This window comes from Elephantulus edwardii, unplaced genomic scaffold (genome assembly GCF_000299155.1).
Source record: "Elephantulus edwardii isolate Elephantulus edwardi_28Jun2011 unplaced genomic scaffold, EleEdw1.0 scaffold00208, whole genome shotgun sequence".
NCBI lineage: Eukaryota > Metazoa > Chordata > Mammalia > Macroscelidea > Macroscelididae > Elephantulus > Elephantulus edwardii.
Window position 1 is genome coordinate 2,664,663 of NW_006399958.1, and position 12,248 is coordinate 2,676,910.

Sequence of the window (12,248 nt, forward strand, 5' to 3'; positions counted from 1 at the left end):
GAGGACGTGGACACACGGGGGACAGGAAGGTCAGTGCCTCCGAGGAGGGGAGGACGTGGACACACGGGGGACAGGAAGGCGGGTGCCTCCGAGGAGGGGAGGACGTGGACACACGGGGGACAGGGAGGTGCACGAGGATGAGGACAGAGAGGGAAGCATATGGACGCACGAGGAGACAGCAGGGTGGGTGAGTACAGAAGCAGGAGAACACGGGGGAGAGGAAGGAGGGTGAGGGGAGCACATGGACGCATGTGGGACAGGAAGGTAGACGAGAATGAGGAGCACGAGGAGGATGAGGGGAGCACCTGGAGGCACAGTGGGGGGACAGGAAGGAGGGTGAGGGGAGCACATGGACGCATGGGGAACAGAAGGTAGAAGAGGACGAGAAGGAGCACGTGGAGGCACAGTGGGGGGACCGGAAGGCAGATGCGTCCAGGAATAGGAGCAGGCGGGCATCACCTTGATCTCTGGGGCTGTGGTGAACTGTGGGGGCCCATTGAGCAGGGTCCCCGCGGTCTTGGCTTCACTGAAGCTGGGCGTTGGTGAGCTGGGGGGGTTCACAGGTAGTGGCACCAGGAGGCTGGGTCCCCCGGCGTTGTTCCCTGAGCCAGGGGCCACACCCCCTGCCCCTGTTGGAGCTGCCGCACTGGGTTCTTTTCTGAGTGGAGAACAGAGACGGGATTCAGGGGAGTCCTGAAGGCAGGAAGAGCAGGAGTCAGAGAGACAGGACGGGGATGTGGGGGGACCGTGGAGGGGTGGGGGAAGCTCAATGGAAGGCCCCTGCCTCGGGGGTCCCTGTTGCTCGGTGCTGCGAGGGAGGCTGGCTGCTGGGGACACCCACTGTGACCCTGGGGACAGCTCAGAGACGAGCCCTTGGGGACAACAAGGTAGCGGGAGGGCCCCGTGACTGCTAGGACAGGTGGAAGGGAAAGTGTGTGCCCACGTGAATGTGTGGACTGCTAACAGCACCCGGGGCTCGGCCAGCGTGCCCAGCAGGCGGGGGCAGGCACGGTGGGACACTGTGGAGGGAGCTGTGGGACCGGCTGAGGAGCGCGGGTGGGGCGGGGGAACGGGCCCAGGAGGGGCTTGCGGAGCACGTGTGAGGGGAGCTCTGGAAGGGACGTCCTGGAGAAGAGTGCTCAGCATGATGTAAAGGGCAGAAGCGCGGGGCATGGACGCGGCAGCGCCCAGACAGAATCGGGACAGAACAGGGCAGGTGTGGGGGGCCCGTCACTCACGAGGTACTGGGAGGTGGGTTGTGGGGGCCAGGCGGGGGACCCAGGGCCTGGCTGTTGGCGCTGCTGCCCCCGCTGTTGCTCAGAGCCACCTCTGCCGGGCTGTCTGCCACCACGGAGCTATAACCTGGGTGAGGAGGAAAGGAGGGGCTGTGGCAGCTGCCCGGTGCCCGGTGCCCCCACCCTGCTGTCCCTGCCCGTCTCCCCACTCACTGGTGGCGCCGTTCTGCTTGCCAGCACCACCACCTCCGCCGCTGTTCCCACCGCTACTCCCTCCTCCACTGCCGCCGCTGCCCCCGCCAGGCTGGACGCTGGGTGGCCGAGGCTGGGCTGTGCCAGGCCCGCTGGGGGCTGGTGGGGCCACGGCCTGGGCGTAGGGGGCAGGCGTGCCAGAGTTGTGGCTGGGGGCCGAACTGGGCTTGGGGCCCAGGACGCTTGGGGGTGCTGCTGGGGTGGGGGCCCCGTTGCTTCCAGGGGCAGTGCTCAGGGTGGAGGCAGTGGACGGGGGGCCGGCGGGGTAGCTGGGCGGCACGGCCGGGGACTGAGGGTGCTGGGTGCTGTGGACAGGCTTGGAGCCGTTTTTGGCTGGAGACTGTGGATAGAAGAGAGGTGTGTGAGGAAGCCCACCTGGGTGGGCACCCTCGTGTCCGACTGCTGCCCCAGCTGGCCAGGCTCTTCTTTACACTCACTGCCTCGCACCCATGGCCGCGCACACCACTCCTGCCTCTCCCAGGCTACGCCCTGACCCCAGGCCCTTCCCTCCCACAGCTGCCATGGTGAGAGAGGATTGTGGGAGACCCGTCCATTCAAGGTCACGGGGTGAGGGGGACAGTGAGAGGCGTACGGACACAAGGTCACCTGGGACAGGCCAGGTGTCCAACAGCAAAGACCTGAAGGCCTGACCATCTACACGCACAAGGGTCCCAGGGGGACCACAGACAGCCCAGGGCCACGGGAAGGGCTGACACCACGCTCTACCAGCGGGGATGGGGCCGGGCCCTGCACGCCAGCACTGAGTCCCAAACAGCCCGCCGGCACTCCTGTCAACACCCCCCCACACACACATACCGTGGAACACTGCACACGCCCCTTCCAGGGTGCCACCTTGGTCCTGGGGGCCCACACCTCCAGCCCACACTCTCAGCAGGGCCACCCAGAGCCTCCCGGTGGGATCCTACCCTCTTCCTAGCCAACACTGCCCACACTCGTCCCTGTCCCTGAGCATTTACGGGCTGACAGCTCAGATGAACACACAGGACAGAACCCGACAACAGACACCTGGCGAGTGTCCAGCAGAACAAGAGCTTCTGGGCTGGCTGACGCTTCCAGAGCAGGTCCCCAGGGTCCCTGCTCCAAGGCCTGACGACCCCGGTGAGTTGTCAAACAGCCACACTGTCTCCCATCTCCTCTAGAACCCTGGGCACAGCTAGTGTCCTTCCCTGATCTTCATCCACAAAGCCAACAGCCATCTCGTTTGCCACCTGCCGTCCCGCATGACCCATCACACAACACAGCCCGTCCCCATGTCATCTACCACACGCCGTCAACCCTGTTGACCCTGCCAGGCCCACAAGGGGAGGGTGGCCCCCTCTGCACTCTGACCCGGGGCCTGGCCCTGATCCACCTCGGGGAGCACAGGGGTAAAGAGACACACCAGCGGTGACCCACCTGGCTGACCTCGCTGTCTGTCGATCGGCCCCTCTTCTTGTCATCCTCGGAGTTTTCCTGAAAGGAGGCCAAGTCAGAAGCCAGGGAGCACGTGTGAGCCACCTAGGACCTGGACCCCCCCAGAGTCCCCTATGTCCCCTCTAGTTCCCAAGGGCCAGCACCAAGCTGTGAAGACCTCTGATCCCCACCTTCCCACAGGCACCAAGTAGTGTCCCTCTCCCCACTGCACACGTCAAGACAATAGGGGACACCAAGGGCTTCGCCCTTTCAAGGCTGGACAGACCCTGGAACTCTGCAATGACCACCCCGTCAGCTATTCCCAAGAGTCCCCGTCCATGTCCCCTGAATCTAGAGGGGTCCCCATCTGTGTCCTGATACCCAAGACCCTCTCATGGAATGCCACCTCCCGAGACACCTATGTCCCTGACTCCTGAGGGACCCCCCCTACTTGTGCCTCCTGACCCTAAGAACCGCACTGTGTCTCCACTCCCAGCACCTCCCGTGGACCCGGGCCTCACCGTGGTGCAGTTGGCTGGGCTGGGCGGGATGGGGGAGCTGGAGGTGGTCGAGGTGGGCGTGCTGCTCGACTGGTTGAAAACCTCGTCCTCCATGTGGCTGTGGCTGGGGGGGGAGGTGGCGACCAGCGCCTGCGCTGTGAGCAACAGAAGGGTGGGCTCAGCAGGTGCCCACCTTGCCCTGGCCCCCCACTCCTGCACCCTCAGGCCAGCCTGGGGCCTCACGAATGTCCTCGAGGTCCAGGTCGTCGTAAAGGAACTCGTTCTCCTCGAAGTCGGGGTACTGGGAGGAGTCCACGTAGTACTCGACGTCGTCCTTGATCTTGCGGATGGCGTCCACCAGGATGGAGTCGTTGTCCAGCATGCGCAGGATGGTCTCCAGCATGCGCACGTGGTAGCGGTGCTTCTCGATGTGCCGCTTCAAGCCCTCGATCCGGTCCTGCTTCTGCTGGCGAGCCCAGGGCCAGGCTCAGGGGGGCCCAGAACTGACGCCCCATCGGCTTTCCCCCCGTACAGGAAGTCTGCCACCCGCCCCAGTCCCTGAGCCTGGGAGGCTCCACAGTCCACGTCAGCCCTTTTCGACTTGACACAGCATGGTGGCGGCCTGCCCTCTGACCCTCACAGCCCAGGGATCCAGGGCCCCTGCCCTCTGACCCCAATGGCCAGGAACCCAAACAACCTGGGGACCCCATGGTTCCTGCCCTCTGACCCCGACAACCTGGGGACCCTCACAGCTCATGCCCTCTGACAACCTGGGGATCTCACGGCTCCTGGCCTCTGACCCTCGGAGATCTCATGGCTTGCCCTCTCACCTTGATGGCTCAGGGATCCCACGTTCCTGCCCTCTGACCCCAACAAAAACCTGGGAATTCCATGGCTCTTGCCCTCTGACCCACATGGCCCAGGGAGCCCACAGCTCCTGCCCGTGGCCCCTGGTACCCGAGAGACCCTGGTGCCAGGGCACTACACAGCCCATCGGCACCTCCTGTAGGAGCCCCCACTCCCCTGCTCTCCCGACACTCAGGCAGTGCCGTTTGTGGGAAGCCTGCAGTCTGTTACCATGATAGTCACCATCACAAGCCCTCCCTCGGCCATCCTAGGGATCTGTCCTCACCCTACTTCGTTTAGAAAGCGAAATCGTAGTTCCATTTCTAAACCTCATCCTTTCAAGGAGTCAGCCTGGAATGCAAAGCCCTCAGTGCCTCAGACACACGACTGTGGTGGCAGAGTGCCCATCCTGCCCGAGCCAGCCTCCAGGTTACAAGGGGACAGCTGGGATGCATGCTGAGCTCAAACTCCACAGCCCGGGACCCCAGCACTAGGCTCTGACCACAACCGGCCCTCACTGCCAGGCTCCTTTTTTTTTTTTTTTCCTTAAAAAAATTTTATTATTTTTTTGTGTGTGTACCGGATCTGACAGGTACAGGAGGAGATTGCCCCTCCTTCTCCAGCAGAGCATCTGGTGGATTTGAACTGTGCACCTGTAGGACTGCAGTGCAGCTTCTTGCCACTAGGCCACCAGAGCTCCTTACTAACAGGCTCCTTGAGGTTGGCTGCCTTGTCCACACAAGGTCCTCCACAAAAACCCTGGCCCTCCTGATGATGTGGTGGTGTGGGTGTCAGCCGGGGCCCCTCCTGTCTCACCCACCCGTGCTCTGACAGTTCCTCCCACCCCAAACGACTCTTCTTCACCAATCTCAAACATGTGCCCAAGCTGGGCCCCAGGACATCGCTCCTCCCCCGGCCCTATTCCTCAGTGTGAGCAAAGTCCTGTCGATTCTCCCCGCGTCCCCCAACCTGCTGCGGGCCCGGCCCACTCACATCCTTGTCGCCCTTCTTCTTGCGCGTCTGCACCGACAGGGACTCCACCTCGCTCTCAAACTGGTCCACCTGCATGTTCAGGGTGTCGATGGTGTTCTGGGGGCAGGAGGGAGAGTCAGCGTGGGGAGCCCTGTGTGACACCCCCAGCACGCCCCACACTCCAGCCCGCTCACCGTGAGCCACTGGCCAACCTCCTCTTTCTCCTTCTGGGCGGGGTCCACCTTCTGGGCCAGGCCCAGGCCCTCTTTGCTGTACGCTTTGGTCTTGGTCTCTCGCTCCACCACCTTGAACCGTTCCATTTGCTGGGAAGGGAGCAAGCAGCAGGGGGGACAGTGAGGGGAGAGGCTCTAACCGGACGCTTCTCCCCTCCTTCCTCTTCCGGGGCACCTCCTGGGCTTGGCTGCCCGATCTCTGCTCTTTAACTCAAAAGCCTTAAATTCACTGCTGCTGTCAAGTCAGAACCAACCCAGCTGCCTGCAAGTCACACGGGAGTTTTCCCCCATCAAGCCGTTGGGGATTTGAACTGGCAGAGCCTGTGGGTGGGCAGTGCATGTCCCCGCAGGCCAAGCCCCCGGCACGGCCACCCCGCCACCGTCCCTACCGTTTCGATGAGCTTCCGGTTGTCTATGAGCTGCCGCTTGTCCTTGATCTCATTGGATGCTACCCATGTCTTGATCTGGTCCCTCAGCCGCTGCAGGTGGGGACAGCAGGACAGTCAGATGGCCTCCGGACCTCTGCGGGGACCCAGCCGTCCACTCCCTCCGTCCCCCCACCCTCAGAACATAGCTGTCTGGCCCCTGCGCCCCCTCACTTGTAGCTTCTTAATCTCCTTCTTAAGGTCAGCCTCGTACTTCTCCTTCTGGTTCGCGTTGGCCGCATTGTGAAGCTGAGGGGCGAAGGGAAGGCAGTGGTCAGTATGGCCCCAGCAGGAGGTGGCCGCCCTCCTTCGTGAGCCGGGGGACACGGGCTATCGCGCCTCTGCTGCACCCAAGAGCTGTCCGCCCCAGTCCTTGGCATCTAGACACGGAGCCCCCCTTCCTGGTCGACACTGGAGAGCCTGGCACCTCCACCCGTGGCAGGACCCTACAGACCCAGCCTCTGGGAGCCGCTGCCCCTGTACCTTCTGCCAAATATCCTCAAACTGCTCCACGCCCTCGGACACCTTCTTGAGGCAGCGATCAATCTCACCTGGCAGGGGAGGGAGGGCTGTGAGAGTCCCACCAAGGCAGCGGGCACCCGCCGAGGTCAGAGGCCAGCGAACGTGCGCGCGGGTGCGCAGGCAACGTTGGTCCAGTACCTTGGAGTTTGCGCTTGTCGGCCATCTTCCCTGCCTACAGACGCCCTCTCCTCATACTCTCCTGGGGCCGGCCGCTGCTGCGGGGAGAGCAGAACCACGCGGTCACCCCCAGGTGGGCGGGGGGCGGGGGTGACCTGTCTGACGGGGCCAGGCTCTCACTGCGGGGGAGACACACTGTGGGGACCACTATCGCCAAACAAAACAGGTGTGAGGGGTGACCTGTCTGACGGGGCCAGCCTCTCACTGCGGGGGAGACACACTGTGGGGACCCTGCCATCGAAACGGGTATGAGGGGCTGAGCGGAAAATCAATCAGTGCTGTGAACTGTCACAGATCATAACCAGAAGCTAAAATAGGAGAAACAAGCAGAGGGGAACCCGCTTTGTGCACCTCGGAGCCAGGAGGTGGGACACTCCCTTCTCCCAGAGGTAAAGCAGTGGGCACTGGGGTGACTGGGAGCGGTGAGGCTGTCTCAGAGCCGTCAGACAACAGCAGGGCAGTTTCAGAAGGGCCCAAGGGCGTGGCTGGCCTGCACAGGGCGATGGCAGACACCGAGTGCACCCACAGAGACCAGCGCAAAGACGTGCAGGAGCAGGACGCAAACTGGGAGGCAGCACGGAGCAGCCAGCCCAGGATGACCAGCCACAGGGAGGGTCAGGAGACCACACTCTCTCAGTCACGGGGTAGGAGGGTGACCGTGGCAGGGACCCAGACTGCATGCACAAAGGGCTACGTATCAAATGGACGGGTAACTTAGACTCAGGCGAAACAGACACCCCGCTGGCAAGTGCCCAGTGCTGGGGTGGGGGGGGGGATATGACTCTTCACTGCCAAGGAAGCTGCACCTTGGGTCCCAAGACTCACACTGGGGGGCCTCAGGCCACGTTCCTGGGACCACAAGACACCAGCAGAGAGCCCTGGGGGTCCTGCTCTAGGCAGAGCGTCGTCCCCCCCCCCCCGCCCAGAGGGCTGCTCCGTCAGGAGAGGTCCCATCCCTGCACCCATCCTGCCCAACCTTCACCAACCACAAACACACCCTCCAGCTGCACTGTCCACACCTGCAGCCGCTGGCCACACGTGGTCACTTCCACCAACAAACGGGATTGTTATGTCAATGAATTAAAAGTTTAATCCCCATACAAGCTGACTAGCTGCACACAGGGTGTGAGAGGTGTGCTGGGCTCTGGGATGAAAGCCTCCCCCATTGGGAGGCTGTGCCTCTACCTGGTGGGGACCCTGCACCCATCCCTGCAGGGCCCTGTCCCCAGTGGGACTGATGCCAAAGCAAACAGCCCCACTGAGCTGCAGGACAAGAGGGGTCGTCAGCCAGAGAGGGGGCAGCAGGGCCACAGCCGTTACTGAGCTGACCCTCCTCAACAGGACCCAGGAGTCAAGCACTACACCCACTGTACCACGAGAACAAAACCAACCATCCGAACCTACGGCTGTAAGACCAGCTCTGACCACGACGGCCCTGGGGCGCAGGACAGCTGCCCCCCAAGGATGTGCAAAGCAGTTAATATGGACACCACATCTTTCCCCAGAGCAGCTCCTGGGTTTGAACCACCGACTCTCAAGTCAAAAGCTAAGCGTGAGGGAGCTCTGGTGGCCGAGTGACATGAAGCTGCACGGCAATCCCAAAGGCGCACGGTTCGAATCCACCAGGTGCTACACTGAAGGAGGAGGGGCAAGCTCTTCCTGTGCCAGTCGGATCCATTTGGACAGCACTCAACAAAGGAAAAAAAGCTGAGCACGTAACCACTGTGCCACCTTGGACTCAAGGGAGTTTAGATCTCCTCTGTAAATGGTCTCACCCCAAGCACCACCACAGCATGAGCCCCAGGCCCACAGCACACAGGCCAAGTTTACAGAATCCACACCCCAGTGAAGGGTAAGCCCAGGAAGCCTAACCCAAGGGGGCAAATCCCCTCCCAGAAGGACTACCTCGTGGGGCATTGTCCCAAGGAGGCAGAGGTAAGGCGCCAGGAGGCCGAGAGCCCTCACTGGGGGCAGTGACTCTGAGACAGAAAAGTCCAACATCAAAGTGGGCTCAGGCCCCAAAAGCGCATGTCAAAAGGGTCACGGAGGAAGAAGAGGTGGGACCCCCGCTGAGAAGAGATGGAGACAACACAGGCTGGGTCCTACAGTGAGCAGCGGACAGGAAACAAGACCTCCAAAAACCGAAAAATGTTACATCAAGAGGACGCTTGTCCCACAGATCCCAGGAGGAAGAAGGTGGAGCTGGAGTCTCAAAGGAGAGCCCCTACCATCCCTGCCTGGGGGAGACCACCATGGCTGGGCCCCTTCTGAGAAGGTGGGTTTCCCAGGCACCCAAAGCCTGTGCTCTCACCACGAAGGCACAGACTGCCTCATTAGTCTCCTTCCCAGCAGCTGGTGGATTCGAATTACTGACCTTTTCAGTTAGCAGTTGAGTCTTTTTTAAAAAAATTTTTATTTATTTATTAAGTAAGTAAGTAGATGTGTGTACCATCAAAAAAAAATATGGAATGCTTCACGAATTTGCGTGTCATCCTTGCGCAGGGGCCATGCTAATCTTCTCTGTATCGTTCCAATTTTAGTGTATGTGCTGCCGAAGCGAGCACGTAGTTGAGTCTTTTAACAAGCACAACACCACAAATTAAAAACCCCAAACTCCAACGTGTAGCTGAAGTGTCCATTCCAACTGACAGCGATCTGTCTGCAAGACAGAGCAGAATCACCCTGAGGCCTCATCCTTCCACGGGACAGCTGGGGGGGTCTGAACCACTTTGGTTAGGAGTTAAATGTTGAAACCACGGTGCCACCGTATCTTAGAAAATCAAGCAAAGGACCCGCAAAAGTTCACCTCCAGGAGAGTGACACTGTCACAGAGAGAGCCTCCCAAGTAGGAGGGATGGGAACGCTGAAGGGTCAGTCCCTAGGAAAGGACACAAGTGGCCCACGGGGACGGCCGTCACGTGCCTCTACAGAAAGACCCTGCACCAGGGGACGAGGGGCCTCAGAGCTGGGGAGTTGTACACCTGGGGAGCAGAGAAGGAGGCAGAAGTTAAAGTCGGGGGAAGCCTCAGCCTGGAGGTGGGGGAGGGTGTCACGTGGAGGGAGGGGTGTGCATTAGACCCTGGGGTGGAGGTCAGCTCTCCCAATGGAGGCCCTACCATGAAGGTGGGGTACTGACCGCTCCAGAGGAGCCACTGGTCCTAGAAAAGGAGAGGACAGCGGCGTGTCCCCAAATCTCAGGCATCTCACACCCCGACCCTTTATGAGGGTACAGCCTTAGTCCCAGAACCATCCCAGGGAAGGACGCCGACCAGTCCTGGGCACCTTCAGCCCCACGGTGGGAACCCACTCACAGGTACAGACCCCCTGAATGCAGGAGAGGGGCTATTACCAAGACCAAGAAAGGCAGGCATTTTCTCCTGTGGAAGGCAAACAATAAGCGAGGTTACCTCCTCTGAAGGAAAAGCTCCCACTCAAGAGAGGAACCCCCAGGACTGGGAGCCTCATGCCCTCTGAGGACCAGTCATGGCAGGTTTCTCAGGGCCACAGAGGAGCTTCCACCTTCACAGTGAGGGACTAACACCCACACTGAGGCGTGTGGGATCTTGTGCCCTGAGATCACCCCCAAAGCACACTGATGTGGGAGACAGAAGCCTGAGGCTCAGTGGCAGACATTCTTAAGGTGAGAAGCCAGAAACAAGTACAAGGGCAGAAGCAGGTGTCCCAGGAGAGGTGAGGCCCCTGCACCGGTCAGGTGCTGCACACACTGCTCCCAAGAGGAGCTCACAGACAGGAGCCAGGGACACGGGAAGTTTCACCAAGACAGGACCAGGTACCTGACTAGACCCAGCGCAACCAAGAGCCCTCCCTGCCCCGGTGCCACACTGACCACCAGAAAGCCCACTCTGAGACGGGCAGATGACAGACGGCTGGGACGCAGAGGAGCTCAGAGCCAGGTGGAGACGGAGGGCATGAAGATAACAGGGGTGAGCCTTGTACGCTACGTCCCAAATGACAGTTTTGAATCCCAAGAGAAGTCACGCTGTCCTCCTGGAAGGAAAGCCCAGGCTCAGGGACCTTCTCAGTGACAGCAAAGACCACCGTGTTTAGAAGGGAAACGTGAACACTGGAGGAGCCAGCTCCAGAGAGCCCTGATCCCACCAGGGGAGCTGACCTCCGATGGCCAAGAACCCTGCCAGATCCCCAGGAAGGGGGAAGCGACTTAGAGGCAAGGGGAGCGAGTCAGGAGTGTGGAGAAAGGACCCTCCAACATAGGGTCCCCGTCCTAGAGGGCCGGTGCCTGTGAACGTGGTGAGGGTGGGCCCCACAGCCTAGCCACGACCCCAGCCGCAGGCACTGAGGCCGCAGGGCCTGAACCCAACCCAAGGGGAAGCTCAGGTGCAGCTCCACCTGGATCATCCTCAGCAACAGGGCAGCACTGCATGCTGACAGCTGGACCTGGAGCAAAGGGGTGAGGTTAAGACCAATTGCAGGAGGTTCACAGAGCCTGCACCTCCCCAGATCTCTACAGAGCACCCCATCAGACATCAAGGGTGAGCTGGAATGGGGATCGGACACTGAAAGAGCCTCAGAATCTACTATGACCCAAGGCAGGGGCCAGGGGGTGTGCTTAATCGTCCAGAGATGGCCTCAAAGGTATAAGGGACACGGAAGGAAGAGGGAGCCCCTTAACTGAGGACTGGGACCAGAAGGTGCCAAGGCCAAGGCGGGCAGACATAATCCACCTTTAAAAAGACGTTTCCCTTTTTTTTGTAGGGACAAAGCAGGTCCCCCAAAAGGAAGCTCAGAGGGATCAGGGACTTTCACTGCGTGAGCAACACACTGAGAGGGGTGGGGGGTACGACAGCACACAAGCGGGCAAGTAAAGTCTGACCCAGGGAGGTGTCCCGACTGAGGAGGACCTTGTCCTGCACTTCTCCAAAGATGCCCCACTAGACACAGAGGGACGGCCTGGAGTCCAGAGATCACTCACTCACTCAATGCTCTGAGTGCATAAAATGGGAACCCCTCCCCAGCAGAGGGGTGCTCAGTGTGGGAGGACCATTGTCTGCACACTGGGATGTCAGTGGAACCCACAGTCCCGTCCAGAGATGAACCCGAAAACAGAAGGGACTGAGACCAAGCTGGTGTGTGTGTGTGTGTGTGTGTGTGTGTGTAACAGCCATGGAGGAAAAAGGCTGAAGAGGATGAGCCCCAGGGCAGAAGTGGACCCCACAGTCCAAAGGTGACTCCGAAACAGAAGGGACTGAGACAGAGTTGGGGGTAAAAAGGCTGCAGAAGAGGAGGAGGAGCCCTGGGGCAGAAGTGGACCCCAGAGTCCAGCAGTGATGACCACCTGTCAACATCAAGGTGCTAGGGTGGGGCAGGTGCAGGACCTGCCTCTGCACACTGAGATGTCAGTGGACCCCACAGTCCAGAGGGGACCCCAAAACCAGAAGGGACTGAGACCGAGTTGGAACCTGACAGTCAGGGGGGTAAAAAGGCTGCAGAAGAGGCAGAAGCAACCCGCAGCCAAAGTGGACCCCAGAGTCCGGCGGTGATGACCACTTGTCAATGTCAAGGCGCTGGGGCAGAGCAGGTGCAGGACCTGCATTCTGTGCACTGGGATGTCAGTGGACCCCACAGTCCAGAGGTGATGACCACTTGTCAATGTCAAGGCGCTGGGGCAGAGCAGGTGCAGGACCTGCGTTCTGC

At 60.7% G+C, this 12,248-nt stretch overlaps 1 protein-coding gene across 1 annotated transcript in view; it reads right to left on the minus strand.

Moving 5' to 3' along the window:
• CNOT3 (CCR4-NOT transcription complex, subunit 3) overlaps positions 1-12,248 on the minus strand; it is a 20,100-nt gene that overhangs the window by 6,424 nt on the left and 1,428 nt on the right. Inside the window, exons 2-13 of the mRNA XM_006897297.1 lie at positions 6,537-6,610; positions 6,360-6,427; positions 6,051-6,125; positions 5,841-5,930; positions 5,413-5,541; positions 5,240-5,335; positions 3,644-3,863; positions 3,422-3,555; positions 2,904-2,960; positions 1,449-1,827; positions 1,239-1,362; positions 460-658 (exon numbers count right to left, since the gene is read on the minus strand). Of these exons, the coding sequence (XP_006897359.1) occupies positions 460-658; positions 1,239-1,362; positions 1,449-1,827; positions 2,904-2,960; positions 3,422-3,555; positions 3,644-3,863; positions 5,240-5,335; positions 5,413-5,541; positions 5,841-5,930; positions 6,051-6,125; positions 6,360-6,427; positions 6,537-6,561 (1,596 nt within the window). The 5' untranslated portion in view covers positions 6,562-6,610. The remainder of the gene's footprint in view (positions 1-459; positions 659-1,238; positions 1,363-1,448; positions 1,828-2,903; positions 2,961-3,421; positions 3,556-3,643; positions 3,864-5,239; positions 5,336-5,412; positions 5,542-5,840; positions 5,931-6,050; positions 6,126-6,359; positions 6,428-6,536; positions 6,611-12,248) is intronic.